We start from the raw sequence: 22,613 nt of genomic DNA on the forward strand, positions 1-22,613 counted from the left end.
CTAACTTTTTCCAGTTCGATATTTTCACGATCATATAAACAGACCTCGACACTCGCTAGGGAAACCCGTCCGAAAATTGAATCGTGTCTAGTCGTGAGAAATTCACATGAAAGATCAACAAAGTCAGCGTTCTTGCGAGATGGATAAAGATGAGTAGAGTATCTGTGACTCTGTCTGAGACATTCATATTATGTCACGCATGCGCAGAACAAGAACCTTCTTGTCTTCCACGTTGAATTTTCCCTACTCACTTTCTGAACGGATTTCTCTAGGCTTCGGTATATGAACATCGAGACCTTTTTATATGATCGTTGGTATTTCAAAGCCAACAGAACAGAAGAGACACGAAGTCTCATTTAATGCCATGACTATTCTGTTCTCAGTTAATGCTAGCAACTCGTACGGATTATTGATCAGTCTCAGTGACGTAGTTAAACAAATGGTCGAACATTTAATCGGTTGGATTCACTAGTGAAAGGTACTGCTGTCACTAATAATACGACTACTACACCGCACGGTATTTTTATCGATAATGCTGACACCTCAGACGCGATCAAGAAGAGTCAGACTGAGGTTCACAACGATGCATTTTGGATATTCCACCAAACAGACGAAATTTCTGTGAGAAGCCTTCGCATGGACAAATGGCTCCAAGATAGAAAGCTTTGGCTTTTAGGTAGCACACTACCTCTGCTACCAAGGAGGTAAACACTGACTATTCTGTTACGAATCTTTCCTTTGTTTAACTTTTCACATTTAATATCCATAAAATTTTGCACGATATTAATAATTTTCGTCTTTTCTGCGGAATAGTTTTGAATCTGATAATCTATCACTTTACGATGACGATGATGATTTCTCAGGTAGAAAATCTGTTAATAATTGAATAAAATCCTTTCTTTATTTAATTTCTATTTATAGCATTTTCATTTTTATCTACAATAAAATGTTAGATATAATATAATATTAGAGAATTATGAGAAATACTAAGTTGTTTTATTTGGTTATTATTAGCAGTGGTCGTATTATTAATGACATTGTCATTAGGTGATGATAACAAAATCCGCAATCACTTAGTTGCCAACCCAATATATTATTTTTCGTAATCTGAATATCTGTGAATATATTCGTGACGTCTTTTCGGATTTTAATATGTATATGACATGATGGTATTTTTGTGACATTTTTCTATTTTATTTAGTTTATGGTCAATTTTAGTTTTATTTGAAAATGAAACATTTCTTTCTATTTATTTTGCTTAACTTCACATTTACTGTTTGCAAATTTATTGTTTACAAGTAGTTTTACGTTTTTTGAAACAAAGGATGGTAGAAAAATATAAGTAAAGAATATCATGACCGGAATCTGAAGATCTACTCTTTCCAGAACACTTAACTTTGACATTGAATTGAATCGATCGATATTTGCTATGTAGTTTAAACACGTAAGACACATTGTATACATTAGACGTTGTGAATAGCCATTAAATACAGTTGATGCATTAACAAAATTTTGACACTAGTCCTAAGTAGAGCAATTTTCTTAGCGCAAAACAATAATTGCTACACAATGTTGTAGTTCGTTGAACAGTTTGTTAAAATGTCAAAGGATGAAGTTTCATTATTTTAAAGATACTGCTTTAAAGTGTCAAATATTACGACTACAGATAGTAAGAATAATAATACAAAGATGGCGTAAAAATTAAATAACAAAAATAGTGTACAAGTTGATTGTAGGATATGATTACATTAAATATTAAGATATATTAAATTTTAAACTACTTCTGTAATGTTAAACTTCGTAATACTTTAGTAGTATTAGACCATTTTTCGGATAGTATTATGTGTATCTAGCTGGTTTTATACGTTCAATACCTTGTCATAAATACAAGAATAACATAAAATTCCTGGAAAATAAAAATCTTTTCAAAATCTAATGAGTTCTTGGGTTCTATGTAGTTCGTTCTATCTATATAGTTGCGTCTATAGCTATTAAGATAATCTAATCGAAAAATGAATATTTTATATGATTGTTCTACATTTTCTGCCATAAACTTACAATATATGCCACTAAAGATTTCATCACAGTGTAATTCATACCCTTCTTAGCGCATTCATAATATAATCTTTACTAGATTAAACTTATTGTCAGAGTTCTAGGGAAAAAATGACGAATCCATATATAAAATTTCCAATTATTCTATGTTGTAATTAAACTGTTTATTTTATTCAAATATTATTTCCAACTAGTCTTATTAAATCCACTAAACTCGATGCAAAGTTGCATAATTTGCGTCACTTCGTTTCTACGCTAAAAACAATCTATCTTGGTTCATGGTCGTCATTTAAACATGGACAATATGGCAACTTAATATCGATTATCAATAATCAAGAAGCCAACAGTAACGTAAAGTAGTCTTTCAGCGGGTTCAGTAACGCTCGGCATGTTCAACAATCAGGCTGTTTCAACATCAAAATCCTATGAACTCCATTCTGGGACTTTTGTACGTATAAGATAATTGTTCAAATAAATATGAATAGATTGTAAAATAAACGTTGCACAATAACGAATATTCTAAATGACAGAACAATATGAATTAGGAAATTTTTGTTTTTGCAATTTTATGCATAAGAATATTATATATATATTTCATATGATACAAGATTTTGTTTCTTACAACGATCTAAATCAAGCAATTCTTATTGCTGAAACTTTCTGCATAAGAATATGTGTCGCGTATTAATTTTAATAATAATACTTTAATAATAAAGATTGTATTATCAAACAATTCGAACTATTTTTGCAACATAATGGAGAAAGCTACTGTAAATTATTAATGAAAATAAAATAAGAGTTTTATCAATTTCTTCTTATCAATGTTATAGTTATAGGATTCGTATTACGACCGACATTTGTAACAAGTAGAACTTTACATAGGATTTACAATAATAATAACAAATAATATAATTATAATTATAATAAATATAATGTAATAATAATTATAATTGTGATTATAATTACAGTAGCAATAGATAATGAATAATAGAATTAGATAATAATAAATATTCTTTGAGCAGATAAAATTTACAATTATTGCATGAATTTAACGCAACGCGACACGGAAAAAGATCTAAATTAATTCTATTACTTTTTACTCGACGGTAACCCGCGAGTTATTTGATGAGAACAGTAACGATATTAACTGTGTTATTCTTCAGCAGACTATATGTGTGACATCATTTATGTTGACATCATTTCCTTTATTATAACGATAAAGAAGGTTTCTTTCAAATATTTCTTACCATTTTTCAATCTACTTACTTACTAGGGACGATAACTGAAAATTGTTCCTTATTAACTGAAGTTAATAGATTTTCGATTCTCATGACTCACGAAATTAGCCAATTCAATATCATACCATTGCAGGGCAGTTGAAACGTTTTTAATTAACACCATTAACCTTTTTGATGGCAGCGATGCATTTTCTGCCGATTTAATGTTAATTTTGTCTTAACTGTTTAACGATAGCTAAATTATCGAATATCCGGAATCACTGACTTTGGTAACGCTAAAAAGACACGAATATGCTGATGAACTGTTTCCACTTGTCTCGATATGGTCAACGATTTAAGATTTGCAAACTATGGGCAGCGTGTGCCGCTTTGGTAAGCTTCCAATAGACTCACGAAACTCACATGTTCTACATAACCTTTCAGTCTTTATCAAAAACAAAAATATCAGATCCAAAATGAAACATTTTCACTAAAAGTTTGTGCGATTCATAATATATACATAAAGTGAGTCACAGAAGTATTCGTACCCTTGCAATTACAATTTCATTTGATGTTTAGAGTTTATATCATAACAAATTGCTATTTTTCAATAAACGATATATCGATCAAAAGCTTAATTATTACATATATATTCCCATCGATAAATAATGCAAAGTGCTTATTGTTAATAAAATATTAGTTATCTAAATTCAATAATTATAAAGAATTATAAAGAATACGAATATTTCTGTGACTCACTGCACATGTAAAATTAGAGAAATATGAAGATAAATAGAAAAATGAGAGAAACATATCGAAGACTAAACATTGTGGAGTATTAAATAAAAAACAAATTTGTTCGTACATTTGTTCACTATACAAAATAACATATTTTCCATATGAATATTCGGAAGACATGAGATTTTTACACAAGCTGGTCTGTATTACGCGATTTAAGGGCGCCTGCGCTCTAAATTCCGATTCGAATAAAGCGAAACAGGGGAGCTTGACCCTTGGTCATTGGCGAGAGTACAGACAGTCTGGTCTGCAGCCTTTACAGTGCTAGCATGCTCTTTGCGCAACAGTTCACCTCTTTGCCATGTCTTGCCAAGTATAAAAAGTATGTACGAGCCCAAAATTCACTAGAAACTTTCGTTTTATCCGCTATTGTTAGAAAGATTTCTAGTATCACGTCTATCGACAATTGTATAAGTTGCACATACCTTAATACTCAGATAGGGAACACTTTCACTTATTTCGAATCAATTGCATTTGCATACAAAACTATATTTTCTTCATTTATCCGTGGAAAAGTGAAGCTGTTCCCAAAAAGAATATGTATAAGTACAAAAAATAAAACATAATTTACTTAGAAGATATTATTATAAATTTAGAAACTTTTGCGGCTACGTACAATAAGATATTTTATTGTTTAAAATAAAAAGTTCCAAATCGTAGAAGTTTTCCCAAATTAAATACGTTTGTATTTATTACTTATCCTTCAAGCTCCTCATTTGACCATATTTGAATACAATGGCAAAGTAAGAAAGTAACTTACCTTTTTCAAAAGTGTTCTTTTGCTTCATTTCAGACATTAAGAAGATTATAATCAATATTAATTAACAACATAAGAATCATTTTCATTTCTAATCGTTAGTGTATGTATACATTTTAAAATCAAAAGTTAATATGTAGCTACGTGCTATGCTGTTCATCCAGTAAGTGATGTGAGAAATGTATTTCATGAATCGCGATTGTCATTGCACTTCAATGGGAACACGCGTGTTACAGAAGATAACATCCGTATCGTACTCATAACTATGTCACATACTTCGATATACAACTATTAGTAAAAAATATCGGTGTTTCGCAACCTCTCGCTATTTCATAATTCTTTCAATAATGATCGCATCGAAATATAGATTTCAAATTTCACGTAATTAAATAATCGAAACACAACACTGTGAAACGGTGAAACATTAAAAAAGGACAAATAAAGAAATATGATATAGAGTATATGCGTACAATCAGCAAGTACATATATATATATACCCTTATCTTTCAATGTCAACATTATTTCCTTATTAATATTTAAGTAGGATGTCTCATTAGGCTATGTACGTATATGGCTGTATCTCGTGACCAATTGTAATTATTACTTATAAAGAAATTATTTTTTTTATAGGTCACGCGCGCCAAGCAAGGCGATGGACCGATACGAACGACTGGCGCGTCTTGGGGAGGGTAGCTACGGTGTAGTCTTCCAGTGTAGAGATCGGCAAACTGGAAAATTGGTAGCTGTTAAAAAGTTCCAACAAACTGAGGATGATCCTCTTATACGCAAAATCGCACTGCGTGAAATAAGGCTCCTTAAGGTCAGTCGTTATGCTTGAAAATACAGCAATGTGTAAAATTCTTAAGTTACCTATACGATATAATCACTATCGTTTGACTTATCGTTACTGCAAGATCTATTGTCAAGTCATACTACATAAGTCACATGATAGCGATATAGCAGAACAAGCATGATTATTTTAAAATTTCTGTATCATCGTAATCTTTATCATAAATATTATCGCCACACGAAAAATTTAGATATTTTGTTTATCAATCTGATACGTATATACTGTGTTTGAGATGATAAAATGAAAGTTAAATTAAAAGAAAACGGAGATTGTATAATATCACAGAATAGAACAGCAGTTTCAATATTTAACAAGTTGAAAAGAAATTTCTTTCCTATGTTTATAGTTTGTATACAAAAAAGAAGGGTGGAGAAGAAAGAAACTGTTAGATACCACAAGGTTAGGATCAGACTATCTGAAAATAAGTCTCATGTCTTTCTTTACTTTTCTCTTCTTCTAACATGGTTCTAGCGCTTTACGTATATACATATGTATACGCATACCTTCAAGTGAACGACCCCTTGCAGGCTGAAAATACTAAAGCTCGCAGTGGCTAGTCTTGAATTAAGAAAACTTCGTTCAAAAAATATGGAGAAATTCTCGAAAGTGTTATTAGCCTTAATTAAAATATAGATGTTTGACATTTCTTAAAGTTTTTTAAGAATATCGATCAGCTCGCGAAAGAAAAATTCGTGCTCTTGCACAGCAACGTAGCAATATAAATTCACCGTCGACGTCGACTGCAAGAAGTGGCCAACGGTCAATACCGTGGCGGTCAATATCTTAGCGTGTTCTGCTCTCGATGACCTAGCCTTATCGAAATAATCAGAGAGTTCTCTTCCAACATATGCGCATTCAAACCAGCGTCCACTCTGTTCTGACATTTCGCCTCAAGGATATCTTCTTTCGTCCGTACAGCAAATACGGGGCGTGATGTTAACGATTTCTTTACCACACGACTTTTGATCGCAAACGCTGTCCCCGATACCAAGGCGAAAAATTTCTGATTTCCATAATTTTTTAATATATTCAAGATCTATATAAACTACAAAAAAAAAGATAAGAATACTAACGCCAATACTAACGTATCACTAGGAATGCACAATTATTGGTAATATTTATTGTGTATGGTGCCTACACTGCCAAAAAATTTTTTGCGAATATCTCGGAAAGTAAAGTTGAGCGATAGTTATATATATATATATATATATATATATATATATATATATATATATATATATATATATGAAATCAACATTATGAACAACTTTTTATATATATATTTATATATATATATGAAATCAACATTATGAACAACTTTTTATATATATATATAAATATATATATAAATATATACTTTTTATATATATATATATAAAAAGTTATTGAGCGATAGTTATATATATATGTCGGAGATGAAAGAATACTGGAACCTTCCCTTCGGAACTTTGGGAAGACCCCTAGTATTGTAATTTAGATTTCACCATAGCCGAATTAAGAAACTGTTGTCATTCGATTCGACTGTACTTATTTGAGATTTATGATAGTGAGCTCGGGCTCGAGGCGACAACCAGTCGCCGAACGTAGTCGCGGTCAAGGGATGAACGTTTTGTCTAACAAAGGCATGAAGTAACCCTATAGCTCTCCTTAAAAGAAATACTTAGGACGGGGCACGACGGTAAGCATTTCAACGATTTCTGTCCCGTGGCTCGCCACACGCAGACTCTATTCTTTGAGTAAGATGATTACCAGATGTCGACGCGTCTCCACAGTACATGTTCAGCTAGCCCGAGGACCTGCTATAAATCTTAAGATCTGTTTAACTAAAGTCCTTCAAACCGACAAACAGTCCTCGTTCCAACTACGAGAAAATAGGAGAAATCTATTTTTCTCACGAACGACGCTTCCTCTTCTCGAACTTTCTCTTAAGGGCGGCTAGCACCCTTCCCTAACCACCAACATGGAAATTGACCAATTAACAGTAACGCCAATTTCCCTCACTTTCCGAATGAAGGCTTTTCTCCACGAATCCGATGATTTCGTGCCCTTGGGCACACCCATCATAGTTTTCCTCGACAGCGTTACCGTGATGGAGAACCACTCTCCGGTACGATCTCAAAGACGATTCAAGTAACTCTCAGATACGTAGTGATTGCCTCGTGCATTAACATTGAGTACAACTTAGACGCTGAGGAAAAGTAGAGTCCGTCATCCCCTTGACCGCGGATTCGTTAGTGAGCCCAGGATCATTGTCATTAGCTTCTCGAGTACCTAATTATCCGATTACTTGTCCAATTCCATCATAGTCATATTTGCACTAGTAAATATCTCCTCTATTGCATAATGATCCCGTCTAGCGCCAATAGGGATTCGTTTCACGCCCTCAACCCTAACTCAAATCTTAACGACGACCCGACATATATATAACTATCGCTCAACTTTACTATATGAAATCAACATTATGAACAACTTTATATATATATATATTTTTTTTATATATATATATTATATATATATATATATATATATATATTATATATATATATATAATATATATAATATATATATATATATATATATTATATATATATATATATAATATATATATTATATATATATATATATATATATATATATATATATATGTCGGAGTGAAGTCAGGATTAATGAGATGAGCGTTTAATGAATTTTCATTAGGGTTGGCCATAGCCGTGATACGATGGAGAGTTTATTAGCACAGACTCATTAACAGGATTGGGCACTTGTAGCACGAGTGATAATGACCTTAGGTTCGAAACGAATCCGCAGTCCACGGGACTCTTTTATTCTTTACTCGCAGGCAACGCCTAGGTGGTACTCTCAGTTAGCCCGCGAAGTAAGCACTCTATCGAAATGATATCTTAGTCGATGAAATCGTACTCGAAGCTCTCACGATGACACTGTCTAGGAAAAACTGCTCCACTCTCTAGCGACACAAGGTCTTTTATATTCGTTGAGACAAGTCTTCGTTCAGAGAGTGAGGGAAATTGCCGTTGTTGTTAATTAGTCAGTCTTTGGAAGTGTCCTTCACGGAAAAGACTGTTTGCCTATTTTCGTTAATCAAGGTTTAAGGTTTATGACGGGTCGATGTTTTGCGAATATGTCTCGACAACCGGCAATCGACCTACCCATAGAATAGGGTCTGCTTATGACGAGCCATAAGACAGAAACCGTTAGTATGCTTACTGTCAAGTGCCATTACAACTATTTCTTTTTATGAAGGGCTATAGACTTTTTCATGACTTTGTTAGAAAAACGTTCGTCCCTTGACCGCGGCTACGTTCGGTGACTGGTTGTCACCTCGAACCCAAACTCATTCTCATAGATTGCAGGCAATTACAATCAGGCTGAAGGACGGTGATTGTTTAACTACGGCTATGGTGAAATCCAAACTACAATATTAGGGGTTTTTCCCCGGTTTCAACGGAAGGCTCCGGTGTCTCTCCATCTCCGACATATATATATATATATATATATATATATATTATATCAATATCGAAATTATCAAAATCGTTGTGGTGAAAGAAAGCTTATATATTATAAAAAGGTAACTATTTACGAAACTGACATCATCTTAGATTTACATGATCTTTTAATATGTAATAGAAATCAAAATTTTAAACAATTTCTTCCTTTGTATATTACCGTCATACTCTTCTAATTTTCGAGATATTTGCAGAAAACTGAAAAAACTGTCAGTATTACAATGAATTCTGCCCTACAAAATGTGTCTATGATATAGTCATAAACAAGGCCGACACGCTTGGCAATCTGTTTATATCCATTATCCATTGATATGTTTATTTTTATTCCATACTTTACAAATATAAATAATCATTCACAATTACATGTGATGCAATACTGTAAGAAATTTTTTCGAAAATCAAAACGATTTTGTCAATCGAATATAGAGTATCGAAAAATAATTAATTAAATTCTTCATATTACGATATGAAAAGATATTCGCAACGGTAATTAATTAAATTTACAGCGCGCTACGAGGCGGTCATCGACCAATGCTAACGCATACATTGCTACGGACGCAGTTGTACAGACAGTACTATGGTAGCGGTACCGATTGTTTCTTGCGAATTTTTTCTTTTTTTTTTTTATTTATTAGAATACTTACAATCAATTCTCGTTGAGAATTTTCAGTAACTTCATTTGGCGTGATACAATGACATGGCTTATAATAGTTTAATATTGTTGGTTCTAGTAGAATCTAAGGATTTAATCTAGAGGGTATTTTCTTTTTAGTCTGCGGATCTGGTCCGTCGTGTCTAGTAGTTGGGTGACTAATGGGTTGTGGTGGTTGTTGACTCTTGCGTTATATCTGCTTCTGGACTTGTGTATTTCATCTTTGTCTGTAGGTATCTTGAGGTCACGGTGGATTGTTTCGTTGGTAACATACCAGGGTGCATTTAATAGGGATCTTAGCGTTTTTGATTGGAAGCGTTGGAGTATTTCAATGTTGGAATTATTTGCTGTTCCCCATAGTTGGATTCCGTAGGTCCAGACAGGTTTTATTACGGTCTTATAGAGCGTAATTTTGTTCTGCGTGCTTAGGTTGGAGCGACGGCCAATGAGCCAATAAAATTTTTTGAGTTTGTCCCTGAGTTGTTTAGATTTGTCTAGGATATGTTGTTTCCAGGTTAATCTCTTGTCTAGAGTCATGCCCAGGTATCTGTCTGTGTCCTTGTTGGGAACTGTTATATTGTTAATGGAGACCTGTGGACAGGTTTGTTTTCGCAGCGTGGAGGTTACACGTGTGGATTCTTTTTCATTAATTTTGAAGACCCATTCATGGAACCACTTTTCCATTGAGTCGAGACCTCGCTGGAGAGTGGATGAGGCTATTATCGGGTTGGCGTGGGACGCTAATAGTGCTGTGTCGTCGGCAAATGTTGCTATGGTTATTTCTGTCGAAATTGGTAAATCGGCAGTGTAGATGGAGAATAGAAGGGGTCCGAGGACACTGCCTTGGGGTATGCCCGCTTCTATTGGGAAAGTTGTAATGGCGTCTACGTATTTAACCATGAATTGCCTATTGGTTAGGTAGAACTTTAGGATGGAGTAGTAAGTGTGTGGTAGGACATTTTAAATTTGTAAAGAAGCCCTTCGTGCCATACTTTGTCGAATGCCTGTTGAATATCAAGGAATACCGCTGAGCAGTATTTTTTCTTTTCGTGGGTTTGGCTGATATTGTGTGTCATTCGGTGGATTTGCTCTATTGTGGAATGCTGCTTCCGAAAGCCGAATTGATGATCTGGAAGAGTTTTCAGATCCTCTAGGAGTGGAAGGAGTCGATTCGTTAGCAACTTTTCGAATAGTTTTGACAAAGTGGGTAGAAGACTAATTGGGCGATAGGAGCTAGTTTCGTGTATTGGTTTTCCGGGTTTAGGGATGAGCGTAATTTGTGACGTTTTCCAGGTTTTGGGATAGTATTCAAGGCGAAGAATTGCGTTGAAGATTGAAGAAATGAGTGCAATCCCTTTTACAGGTAGTTCCTTAATTGCTTTGTTACTTATTTGATCATGCCCCGGTGCTTTCCTAGGGATCAGACGATGGATTAATTCGGTAACCTCTAGAGAAGTGAAAGGTTTAATGGGGAGAGACATTTGGAAGGGAGAATGCAGGTATTCTGTTATTTCCGGAGCGGTATTGGAGGAATGAGGTTTAAAAATGTTGGATAGGTAGTTGGCGAAGAGGTTGGCTTTTTCCATAAGGCTTCGTACCCATCCGCCTTGTGGACAGCGAATTGGTGAGATTATTTGAGGGGGACGCGTGAGTTTCCTGGAAGCTTTCCATAGAGAATAGTTGGAGTCGGCAGTGGGGGACAAATTGACGAGATATTTTTGAAAACAGTCATTTTTGTATTTTTTAATGATTTTGGTTAACTTCCTGGTTGCGTTGTTTAGTTTGCGTTTGTCGTCCGGTATTCTATGGGTTTGCCATACTCTTCTTAGTCTTCGTTTTTCTGTAATTTTGTTTAATATGTAATGGGGGTATTCGTGTTTACTGATGGAAGTCTTGGTAGGTGTTGAAGAGCGGATGGCGTTTATTATGCTCGTGTTTAAGTATTCTGTGGCAGTTTCGATATCTGCCTTTGCCTTTAGTGAGATTGAGGCAGAGGTTGAGCGGTTAAAGATTTCTCTAAAGAGCTGCCAGTTGGTGAGTTGGTTGTGAATAAGGCCATTAGGTGGGTTCTCGATTACTGCTGAACCGACTGTTTCTATTACGGGGGAGTGGTCGGAAGAGAGTTCAGTCGAGGAGTTGATTTGGACATATCTGGGCGAGATATTTTTGGTTATGAAGAAGTCGAGTAAATCGGGGATTTTGTTAGTGTCAGTGGGCCAGTATGTAGGTTTATATATATTGAGGTAGTTGAGATTGTTGGTGGTTATGTTTTTCAGGAGGTTTTCGCCTCTTGCTGTGACAAATCTGCTGCCCCATTGGGTATGTTTGACGTTATAGTCTCCTCCAGCTATAAATCTATTGCCCAGGGCGTCAAAGAGGCTGCCGAAGTTCTCATTAGCAATCGAGTGTCTGAAAGGGCAGTATACTGCTGAGGTGGTGATTGTACCATGGCAGTCTTCTATTGCTACGCTTGTGCCTTGAAGATAGTCTTTCTGGAATGTTGGAAGCTCGTAATGCTTAATGCTGGATTTGATGATGATTCCGGTGCCGCTGTATGCACTTTCCACTGGGGTGTTGGGTATGGTAGAAGTTGTAGCCGTGTATTTTGAGGTAGTTTTTGTCGGTGAAGTGGGTTTCGGATATGAGTATTACATCGATTTGCTGTTGTTTTAAGAATAGTTCTAGTTCAAATTTGTGCTGAGCTAGACCGTTGGCGTTCCATAGAGCTATTCGCATTGGTTTTATTTTGCTTCTGTGCGTATGAATTTGTCCATGAAGAGTGTGAGTAGTGACAGCAAGTTGTTAATTTGCTCAGTGTGCTTCTCGATAAGTTTTTCGAGTCTGGTGAAGTTGTCTGTGTTTTGTGGGGTGGGAGTACTATTTTCTGTGTGTTCACTGTGGGTTTTCGAGTTGTTTACGTTTCCTTGTGTTGCCTGCGCATAGGATATTGATGGTGTGGTGAGTTTTGGGGGTCTTGGTTCTTGTATGGTAATCTCCTTGGTTCTTAGTTTTGGTTACTTAATATTATGTAGCGTTTTATAGGCTGAGCATCCTTTGTAGTTCGCGGGATGCTCTCCTTGACAGTGGATGCACTTCGCGGGGGTTTCAGGGGATTTAGTGCATTGGTCAGTGGGGTGACTACCTGCAAATTTTACGCACCGGAAGTTATGATTGCAGTATTTCTGCGTGTGGCCGTTCCTTTGGCACCTTTTGCATTGTACTATTTCTTTCTTTACAAGAGGTGGTTCGAACTTAACTATGGAGTTCATCAGCCGGTTGACGTTGTAGATTTCTTTGTTATTTTCTTTTTGTTTTATATCTATGAAAAATAGCGATAGTGGATTTTTTGAGATTCTATGTTTGATGTTGCTAATGTTGGTTACCTCATGGCCAAGATTTTGAAGTTCGAACTTTAGTTCGTCTAGGTCGACTGAGTGATGGATATTGCGTAGCACCACTCGAAATGGTCTTTCTTGCTTGAGTTGGTAAGTGTGGAAGTTGGCATTCAGGTTTTTTAACAACTTCGTTAATTTCCTATATGCGTCAGGGTTGGCCGGCAGGACTTTTACGCTGTTGTTGTTGATTTTCAATTTATATTCGTCCTTGCTGATTTCTTTTTGGATTGTCTTTGTCATTGATTGGATGTCAATGACATCATCGATGAAGATTGGCGGGGGAGGGGGGTTTTTTGTGTAAGTTGTTTATTTACCTCTGTGGTTGTGTCCATAGCGACATCAGCCTCCAGTATCGCGAACCTGTTGTGGGTGGTCACTTGGCTGGCTAGCGGGTGGGGTTGCCTTTTGCTCACATTGGTCCTGCTGGCTTCGAGTTTACGTTTTTTCGTTAGAGGGTCGTTTGCAAAATGGGGTGTATTGCCCCTTTGCCACGGAGGAGAAAGAGCAGCGTTGTTGTAACTACGCTCTGTAGCTCCCGTTTGGGATGATTGGGCCATCGTCGATCTAGTTAATTCAATGTGAAATAACTAGTCGAGAGACTGTGATTCCGATCAGAGCTTATTAGCGTTGGATTTTTCACTAGCACGTTTGCGAACACTTGGCTAGGTTTGTTGGATTCGCTTTCGACAGATGGGCGTCACGTGTTGTTTTGTGAACTTCACAGGGCACTGGACACACGTCTGCACACTTCGGCACTCACCAGCAAACAAAACCTTCTTGCGAATGTCTCGGATACTAGTACAGAGCAACGGTTATATGCATAGGAAAAAGTTGTTTAGAATCATGTTCTCGACAATATATTAAGAACTCATCGAAATAAAAAATGGCGGTAGGTTTCTAAATAATTATGTACCTAAATATAACATATGGTACATATAGTGCAGAATAGATGAATGTTATCAATATTGTAAGAAAACGTGAAACTCAAATGTCGGGAACAATCGCCGGGCCTTTGTAACATCAACCAAATCTCAATTCACAATAGAGACCAGGCCACACACCGAGGGCAAGATGGCATCCATATGTCTACGCATCCTTACTACGTACCCTCAATAGACTCAAGGACCCAACAATAAATCTTGGCATTTTCATAATTAAGGTCCTTCAGACCAAAAACAAGCATCTTCTTTTTCCAATGTTCTTTAAATTTTTGTTTACTACGAGAAGATACGGGAAAGTTAATTTTCTCACATTCGGTATTTTCCGTTAGCAACTTTCTCTCAAGGGCGGCTAAGACCCTTCCTAGTCCACCAGGATTCTTGTGCTCCAATCAAAAACAATATCTATCGCCCTCGCTTTCCTAACCAAAATTGTCCTTAACGAATCAGCTCATCTCGTGGCCTCAGACATACTCACCCCTAGCTTTCCTCCACCACAACATCGTCACTAAACATTACTCAGTCTCTATCTTTGGAATAGTGGACATCTTTTTACCGGGTTTCTACCCTTAGACTAGTTGCGTACTTAACGTATCAGTGTAACTAGGTTTTACTTAAAGTTGTTGGAGTTAATTGTGATTTACGTGTGTTAATTTAGTGTGTATTCCATTGTGATTGCTGAATTCATAATAAAGTTTAATAAAAGCAAAATTGATAGTTGTGTTACGACTCAGCTATTTTATTCTTTATCATCCAACCCTCAAGTTTACATGACACCTTCATCGTCTTTGGCGAAACTTTTCAAGACGAGAAGACGAACACTTGAAGATAATATAAATGAAGCCCACTCCCTTCCTGCATCGTGGACTAGCGGGCCCTAACGGTTTCATGATTCCGACACTTAGGATTATTCTCACTCATTCCTTATACAGTCAGTTCAGCCTGTGCAGGCGACCTAAACGGACGTGCGAAACAGTGCTCCAGTGAAAGTGCGGCAAGAGAGAAGAGAAAGGGTCAAAGTAAACGCCCATCGACAAAACGTGAGATCATGCAGATTCCACCAATAAAAATAACCAACTCAGGAGATACATATTTTATAAATAGAGTTACAGACTCTACATATGTAGAGAAAAAAGACGATAACATGGAAATAACACAAGCCGACGAAGAGGACAATGAACCAACACACCACGAAGAAAGCTGGACGGTGGCAACTTCCAGCAAAAAACGCAAGATAACCCCGTTCGCAAGCGGGAGGAAAACCGAAACTCTGGAAAAAAAAACAATGGCTTCAGGATATCAAACTGCATAATTCATTCAGCGCACTGCCAGAAGAGACAGCAACGGGCCCAACGGAAAGTCCGACAAACCGCATTCCTAAACCACCACCAATATACATAGATGCGAAAATAATTGACCCCCTCATTGAACTACTAAACAACACTGCAGGGAAAGATAACTATGTTATCAAACAGATAAAAATAGACCAGGTGAAAGTGCAAACCAACACTCCAGACACATTCAGAAAAGTGACAAGATCACTAAAGGATAAAAATGCAGCGTATCACATCTACCAGCTCAAATCCGACAAAAGCTACAAAGCAGTAATCAGGGGATTACACCCAAAAACAAATACCGACAAAATAAGCGAAGAACTAGCAAAAATTGGACGCAAAAAATCATCTTACGATACACTGCCCATCCGTGGGAAAAATAGAGGAGGTTAGATGCTATAACTGCAACGGAAAACACCCAGCCAGTTATAAAGGTTGCGAAGCTAGGAAACAATTACAACGCAAACTGTTCCCGCCCCTACGAAGCAGGACAAACACTAACATACAAGTCCAACAGAACAGCACAAAACCCGAAACAATACCAAATACAGAACACGCAATAAACACTAAACACATCAGCACCAACATCTTTGGTAGTCTAAGCTACGCGCAAGTAACTAACCAATCGACACACACAGACAACCAATACCACAACAATAGTAACAACGACACTGCAGAAGTCAAAGAACTGCTCAAACAATCCATAAAGAACACCGAAATGCTAACCAGAATGATAAGCGAACAAAACGCAGTACTCAGACAGCAAACCCAACAAATCACAGTCATGCTACAACTACTTACAAACGTGCTAAGCAAAAAATAAAAACGGACACGCTAAAAATAGCAGCCTGGAACTCAAACGGCCTACAACAACGGGTCCTTGAAATTAAAACATTCATATACAATAACAATATAGACATACTACTTGTCTGAGAAACACACTTCACTACAAAAAGTTACATGAAAATACCATACTACACCATATATGATACCAAACACCCCTAAGGAAAAGCTCACGGAGGGACAGCAGTGATAGCCAGAAACGATATCAAACATTATCTACACAGCCAAGTTAATAAGGAATATTTACAAGCAACCACCGTTACAGTTGAAACTAGCAGCAACTACTTCCAGTTGTCAGCAGTATATGTGCCTCCGCGACACAAAATAGCATCACAAATGTGGGAAGAATACTTCCAGCACCTAGGGGACAAGTACATAACAGCGGGAGACTACAACTCAAAGCACACGCTATGGGGATCAAGAAACACTACACCTCGAGGCAGAACACTGGAAAAATACATTAGAAATAATAACCTCAATATATTATCCACAGGAACACCGACATATTGGCCGACTGACCTGAACAAAAAACCAGATCTTCTGGACTTTGCAGTTACAAGGGGACTAAACACAAATAAACTAAAAATAACACCCAACCTCGAGTTTAGCTCCGATCATACACCCATAATAATTGAATACAGAAACAAACCAATACTTTATAGCAAACCAGTAACACTATGCAATAAATCCACCAAATGGCGAACTTTCAAAGAAATAATAGAAAGCAAAATAAACTGCAACATCCCATTGAAAACTCCTGAACACATAGAACAGGCAGTAGCAACATTGACAGCAACTATTCAAGAAGCAGCAAGGACAACCACTACACCCGAATCAGTCAGCAGCCAAACAATAACAATTCCGCAAGAAATACTCGACAAAATTAGAGAAAAAAGAAAAGCGAAAGCAAAATGGCAAAAACACAGAACTCGAGAAAACAAAAAACACCTAAACAAACTTGCAAAGGAAATAAAAAACAAAATAAAGGAGTACAACAATAACGAATTCGCAAAGTTCATAGGGACAGTCTCTACACACGAGAACACCAACTACTCACTATGGAAAGCCACAAAAAAAATAAAGAAGCCAATAATACCCGTCCCAGCAATCAGAAAAGCAGATAACACATGGGTAAGAAGCAACGAAGAACAAGCTGAAGAATTCTCCAACCACCTCTGCAACACATTCACACCACACATTATCAACAACAGCAACCTCAAAAGTCGTACGGAGGAGGATGCGCAAACCACTATTATCACAACCGACAAGGAATACACCATACCTAAAACAACAGCACAAGAAATTAGAAACATAATTGATCAAACAAAAAACAACAAAGCACCAGGAATCGACCTAATCAATGGCAAAATCTTGAAAAACCTTCCGCCAAAAGCAATAAGACTAATGACAATAATATTCAATGCAATTCTAAGAATTCAATACTTCCCAAAACCATGGAAATTAGCACAGATCAAAATGTTACATAAACCAGGCAAAGACCCACACCAAAGTGCATCTTACAGACCAATATCGCTCCTTCCAGTATTTTCCAAAATACTGGAAAAAATAATATATTGCCGGATAAAAACAATAATAGAGATAAAAAAAACTAATATCAGAACACCAATTTGCTTTCAGAAACAAACACTCCACGATAGAGCAAATGCACAGGCTTATAAACGAAATAATAATAGCACTAGAAAACAAGGAATACTGCACAGCCCTCTTTATGGACATAGAGAAAGCATTTGATAAAATTAACCATGAAAGTCTACTACAAACAATTAGGAAACAATTCCCGGAGCAAATACACCAATTAATAAAATCCTACCTAAGCAGCAGAACATTCGTAATAAAAATCAAGGACACACATTCTGAAGTTAAAGACATCAAGGCAGGGGTACCACAAGGAAGCGTCTTAGGCCCAATACTATACACATTATGCACGGCGAATATACCAACAACTACCAATAGCACAGTACTGACATTCGCGGACGACACAGCTAACTAGTCAGGCATACTAACCCAGAAACGGCAGTCAAAATATTACAAGAACATATCACAAAAATAGAAAAGTGGCTACAAGAAAAACAAATAAAAGCAAACCCCAATAAATGCAACCATATTACATTCACGCTACGAAGAAAGATACCACCAAACATCCTTCTGAACGGCACGCATATAACACAAACAAAGCATGTCAAATATCTAGGACTCCACTTAGATACACAACTCACATGGAAACTACATACCAAATCAATAGTAGAAAAAATACAGAAAACAAGGAGACAAATGCATTGGCTAACAAGCCGAAAATCCAAATTAAGCATAGAAAATAAATTAAAAATAATTAAAACGATCATAAAACCAATCTGGACGTACGGAATACCACTATGGGGGACAGCAACAATGAGCCATATAAACAAAATAGAGATAATACAAGCTAAAATCCTTAGAACAATAGTAAACGCACCATGGTACGTTAGAAATGATGACATCCGGAGGGACCTGGGAATCCCAACGGTCAAGGAAGAAATTAGCAGATACTCAGAAAAATACAAATCAAGAATAGCAACACACTCAAACCGGCTGGCTGCGGAAACGTTCAATACCATAAACATAGACAGAAGGCTAAAAAGGAAGCACCCAGCAGACCTCATAAAGGATATAACCTAGCAATCGCGAGGATGGTACCCCGCCGGGGGTAGCCACCAACATGTTAATATAACTGTTAAAAAATTCTACCAAATGTTCAAATTGGACAAATTGTGAATTTCAATAAATAAATAAAAAAAAAAAAATTCTTTATACAATCAACACGGACGAACGTCGAAGAATATCCTACGCGACTTCTGTTATTTCAAATCAACATAACGCTTGAGTAACGATCTTATACTTAACTCGCGTAGTTTTACCTTACGATATAGTATAATAATTACTGTAATTCATAATGTATCAATCTTAAACTTTCTTTTATATGTCACTTTCACACTGTTGTACCAAAAAAAGTTGAACTGTTGATTGTTTAATCCTTGAGTTTCCCAAACTCATTGTATTACATGCAGTATATTTAAAAAACGTTCTGATTATAAAGGTAATTTGATTTCTAGAATCTGAAACATCCGAATTTAGTCAATCTTCTGGAGGTCTTCAGACGGAAACGGAAATTGCACCTAGTCTTCGAATACTGCGAGTACACGCTACTAAACGAGATGGAGAGATATCCGAGCGGTTGTCCAGAAATCACTACGAAGCAGCTTACATGGCAAATTCTGCAGGGCATCGCGTATTGTCATCGACTAGGTTGCGTTCACAGGGATGTAAAACCGGAAAATATTTTAATTACAGCCGATGGCGTAGTGAAATTGTGCGATTTTGGTTTCGCACGAATGCTCAGTCCTGGTGAAAATTACACAGAATACGTCGCAACTAGATGGTACAGAGCGCCTGAACTGCTGGTAATTTTTTTTACATAATATAATCATTTCTTTCCATTAATTTTTTAAGATTCCATTCTATACGTACTTGTTATTAATAATTCATTATCTCTAACCGTTGAAATCTTGTGCATGACATTAACGACAAATTGGTTAAAACAAAAAATAAAATTAATATAGATATTAATTCAGTATACTAATAAAAAAATTATATATTTTTTTGATTCGTTTAAATAATGTATTTTATTAATTAATTCACTAATAATATTTATTCGTATTCTGCTTGGATCTTTTTCGTACTTCTAGATTTTATTGACTTATTATAATAATTAAATTATTTTTAATTACTAAGAGAACGTGTTCTTCAACAGGTAGGAGATACTCAATATAGTACACCAGTCGATGTGTGGGCAATTGGTTGTGTTTTCGCAGAATTAATACGTGGAGAAGCGTTATGGCCAGGAAAATCAGACGTGGATCAATTGTATTTAATTCGAAGGACTATTGGTGACTTATTACCGAGACACATAGCTATTTTTCAGCAAAATGAATTTTTCGCTGGTATCACTTTACCGACTCCTCAAACCCTCACGCCCCTCGAAACTGTTCTACCTAATAGAGGCAATACAATTCTACAGGTGAATTTTTACATTGCTTTCTTTATCTTAAATAAACGGTTTAAATAAAAAATTTTTAGTAAATTGATCATAGGAAGATTTAATTGATTCCATTCATTTCATCTAACAGCTTGACTTTCTTAAGAAGTGTTTGAACAAAGATCCTGACGAAAGATGGTCTTGTGAACAACTTCTACAACATTCTTATTTTGAGAATTTTCATTTCAAAATGCCCGAAGTTGAAATGGAGGAATTCGATAAGCTTAAAAAATATCGAGATCGATCACGAGTATGTACAATTTTATAATAGCAAGAATACAATGAATAATGAGCCAGATAGAAAAGATACATGACATTTTTCTTACTACAAAATTTATATCAAATACTAAAATATACAACAAGATAATATATTGCATACAAAATAAGTAACAAAAATACCCTTACCTATTATATATCTATTGTATTTTAGAATAGTAATTACAGTCAAATGGTATTACCCCAACTTCCCAAGCCTGGTGCTTCGGTACATAGTCAAAATGAAAATCGGCCGAGAAGCTCCTCCATGCATCATCAGCAGCAGGATTTCGATCATCTGCCTATGATTAAAGGCTGTAATTAAGCTCCTCTGTGATTGTATTATAATTATACACGTATACATATATATTTATTTGTCTATTTATTTAAACTTTATAGATTTTCATTATATCAATTAATGATTGTTGATAAATTTTATTTTTGTTTTGCACGTTTGTGTTTATAACTTCTGAAGAGATTTTGTATAACTAATATGATTTCAATATCATATATTATATATATATATTGTATCTATATTATATATACATCTTAAAATAAAATTTTGTATAAAATGATATTATTGTATACTATTATATATATATATATATATATATATATATATATATATATATATTTATATATTTATTTATAAGATACATATATATTAATAGATTGTTCTTCTTGAAAGTTAATTACAGAATACAGCCTTTCATATAAGTTTATCTTTTCTTAATTTTATTAATCATTATCATCCTATTTTTTATGCTAACTAAATAAATATTATTACTTCATTAAAGTAGTTTAATACTACAGACTTTACATACTAACAACATTTATTACACATTATACAAGTATATTATCTCTAATTATGTACTATCTTTCTTCATAATCTGCTGATAGACTCTTACAAAGGGATGTGGACGTCGATCTTCTTCTGGTATTCTACATTGTATTTTATACCACACAACATGAAGACCAATAAAGGCAGTAGTAATCACCCATAACTGATAATCCATTTTTATATAATCTTTTTGTTTACGTTTATGTAAAACAGAAAATATCCAGCTATATCTCTTGTATGTATATTAAACCTGATTTATATTATCTTCCTGAAAAACTTACATATAAAAGATATCTTTCGTAAATAAAATATATTTCATAATCACTTACAAAATTTTTTATCAATGTGTAATTAATCACAATGTGTTTTAATACTTATAGATTACAATCACGATCTATCGCACTACAATCGTCCATACTTGATCGTACTTTACTTGAATATAATACATAACCTAAATATATTAAGTGTATTTAAAATTGATTGGCTAATCATATTTTATATGCTCTATTAAAATTTTCCATGAATTTCGTTTCGTAGTAATTTGATAATTATCACTTATCAATTATTAATTATAACACTCTGTAATTGAAAAGTCATGCAGTTAAAATAATAAACAATAATGAAACTCTCAAATGTCACTAGTCAGTAGCCAATAGTTGCAACCGCAACAATCAAGTCTTATTTGCATTTACTGCCCTGTCTCGTTGGACAGATTATAGAGTATAGGGGAATTTAACGTGCCATCTCCGATGCAAAAGCGAAGCCAAAGCATTGTTCCTCGTCCTCCAATTCTTCTAGCTCTTACAAAGAGAACAAAAATTAACTAACTACATAACTCTGTATACAGTTAGAAAAAGAAGACTTTATTTTAATGAAAATTAAATTATTGGCTTTTTTTGTTGCTATTTAATAATTTTCAATGCGTAAAATTTGAAAATGCAAGTCCTAGTTGTAGAAATCCAGCAGTTCAGAAGTTACGCATATGTAAAGTTAACATTTTTAATGTCTATAATTAAAGTGTTGACGCATGATGTAAATGAACTTTATCAAAAAGTGACATA

At 35.3% G+C, this 22,613-nt stretch overlaps 1 protein-coding gene and 1 long non-coding RNA gene across 6 annotated transcripts; one reads left to right on the top strand and one right to left on the bottom strand.

Annotated features, from left to right (window-relative positions):
• Window positions 1-334: 334 nt before the first annotated feature.
• Window positions 335-21,162, top strand: LOC126922067 (cyclin-dependent kinase-like 4). 5 transcript variants are annotated; one of them, XM_050734267.1, is made up of 7 exons: window positions 335-478; window positions 548-704; window positions 5,458-5,647; window positions 19,474-19,821; window positions 20,172-20,438; window positions 20,548-20,706; window positions 20,887-21,162. In XM_050734267.1, exons 2-7 carry the CDS (start codon window positions 637-639, stop codon window positions 21,034-21,036), a joined length of 1,182 nt encoding a protein of 393 aa, XP_050590224.1. In that variant the 5' UTR covers window positions 335-478; window positions 548-636; the 3' UTR covers window positions 21,037-21,162. The 5 variants fall into 5 exon arrangements, with proteins under 5 accessions (XP_050590224.1, XP_050590227.1, XP_050590223.1 ...); XM_050734270.1 differs by lacking the exon at window positions 5,458-5,647 and adding an exon at window positions 2,416-2,503 and having other exon boundaries at window positions 348-704; XM_050734266.1 differs by having other exon boundaries at window positions 354-704.
• A 256-nt stretch (window positions 21,163-21,418) lies between these two features.
• LOC126922077 (uncharacterized) lies at window positions 21,419-22,372 on the bottom strand. Its single transcript, XR_007712649.1, has 2 exons — window positions 21,882-22,372; window positions 21,419-21,820 (listed from the first exon to the last, which is right to left on the bottom strand). It is a non-coding gene; the product is annotated as an uncharacterized LOC126922077 (long non-coding RNA).
• Window positions 22,373-22,613: the final 241 nt, after the last annotated feature.

This window comes from Bombus affinis, chromosome 11 (genome assembly GCF_024516045.1).
Source record: "Bombus affinis isolate iyBomAffi1 chromosome 11, iyBomAffi1.2, whole genome shotgun sequence".
In the NCBI taxonomy this organism is placed as follows: domain Eukaryota; kingdom Metazoa; phylum Arthropoda; class Insecta; order Hymenoptera; family Apidae; genus Bombus; species Bombus affinis.